The following is a 1,304-nucleotide window of genomic DNA, read 5'->3' as shown; positions in this document are numbered from 1 at the left end:
AGCCTCCCCTCCCCGCCCGGCCCTCCTCCAGCCTGCACCTCCTCCAGCCTCCCCTCCCCGCCCGGCCCTCCTCCAGCCTGCACCTCCTCCAGCCTGCACCTCCTCCTGTGGTGCTCTCCAGCTTCCCCTCCCCGCCGGGTTCTCCTCTGGCCTCCCTCCACCTGCCGGTGGGTGGGTCTTGGCAGGCCACGCCCGTGCGCCCTCTCACCTCTTGCCCCCCTCGCTGTGTGGGGAGCCGCGGGCTGGGGTGCTGTGCTCAGGGGGCGGGAGGTAGAGGTCGCTGGGCGGGCGGCGAAGGTCCAGCACGGGGCAGCTGGCTCCGGGGAAGGAGTAGAGGGGGGCGGGGAGAGGGGTGCTGAGCTGCTGGGGGTGGTGACGGGTGTAGTCCTGTGTGATCACCTCCTGTGGGTCAAGGGGGCTGGTCAGGGAGGGGGAGAACTGTTCCTTCCCCACCCACAGGCAAGGGCACGGGGGGGGGGGAAGAGGGGGTGTCTGCCCTGTGCCTGCAGGGCAGACCTACTGGGAGCCACCCTCCCGGGCACCCAGGGAAGAAGGGTAGTTACACTGATGTGCTGGGCCAGGGTGACCACCCGCTGGTGACCTTTGACCCCTGGGGTGGCCTGGAGCAGCGGGCTGGAGGACGCGTGGCTCTCGGGCAGTGGCCGCAGGTGGGGCAGGTGGAGGGCCTCCCCGCCGAGCTTCCCGGGACCTGCGGACAGGGCAGGCCATCAGGGCTCCGCACCGTCTCTTCTGGACCTCAGTGCACCCACCCCCGGCGCAGGCCCCCCCGGCTGCCTGTGCCACAGCTCCTGCCCACGCAGCATGGCCCCCGGCTGCCGCAGCACCTGCCCACGCAGCGTGGCCCCCTCCCGGCTGCCTGTGCCGCAGCACCTGCCCACACAGCGTGGCCCCCCTGGCTGCCACAGCACCTGCCCACGCAGCGTGGCCCCCGGCTGCCGCAGCACCTGCCCACGCAGCGTGGCCCCCTCCCGGCTGCCTGTGCCACAGCACCTGCCCACACAGCGTGGCCCCCCCGGCTGCCTGTGCCACAGCTCCTGCCCACACAGCGTGGCCCCCCTGGCTGCCGCAGCACCTGCCCACGCAGCGTGGCCCCCCTGGCTGCCTGTGCCGCAGCTCCTGCCCACACAGCGTGGCCCCCCTGGCTGCCACAGCACCTGCCCACGCAGCGTGGCCCCCCGGCTGCCGCAGCACCTGCCCACGCAGCATGGCCCCCCGGCTGCCGCAGCACCTGCCCACGCAGCGTGGCCCCCCCAGCTGCCTGTGCCGCAGCACCTGCCCACACG

The 1,304-nt window shown here is 73.8% G+C and overlaps 1 protein-coding gene across 1 annotated transcript in view; it reads right to left on the bottom strand.

The window, feature by feature from the left end:
- Nucleotides 1–1,304, bottom strand: part of Ncor2 (nuclear receptor corepressor 2) — a 92,709-nt gene that overhangs the window by 11,568 nt on the left and 79,837 nt on the right. The window contains exons 37-39 of the mRNA XM_013023047.1: nt 1,116–1,293; nt 564–709; nt 209–402 (exon numbers count right to left, since the gene is read on the bottom strand). Of these exons, the coding sequence (XP_012878501.1) occupies nt 209–402; nt 564–709; nt 1,116–1,293 (518 nt within the window). The remainder of the gene's footprint in view (nt 1–208; nt 403–563; nt 710–1,115; nt 1,294–1,304) is intronic.

This window comes from Dipodomys ordii, unplaced genomic scaffold, assembly GCF_000151885.1.
Source record: "Dipodomys ordii isolate 6190 unplaced genomic scaffold, Dord_2.0 Scaffold66, whole genome shotgun sequence".
In the NCBI taxonomy this organism is placed as follows: Eukaryota; Metazoa; Chordata; class Mammalia; order Rodentia; family Heteromyidae; genus Dipodomys; species Dipodomys ordii.
The sequence above is the reverse complement of the archived record's forward strand: the minus strand, read 5'-3'. Positions and strand labels throughout refer to the sequence as shown.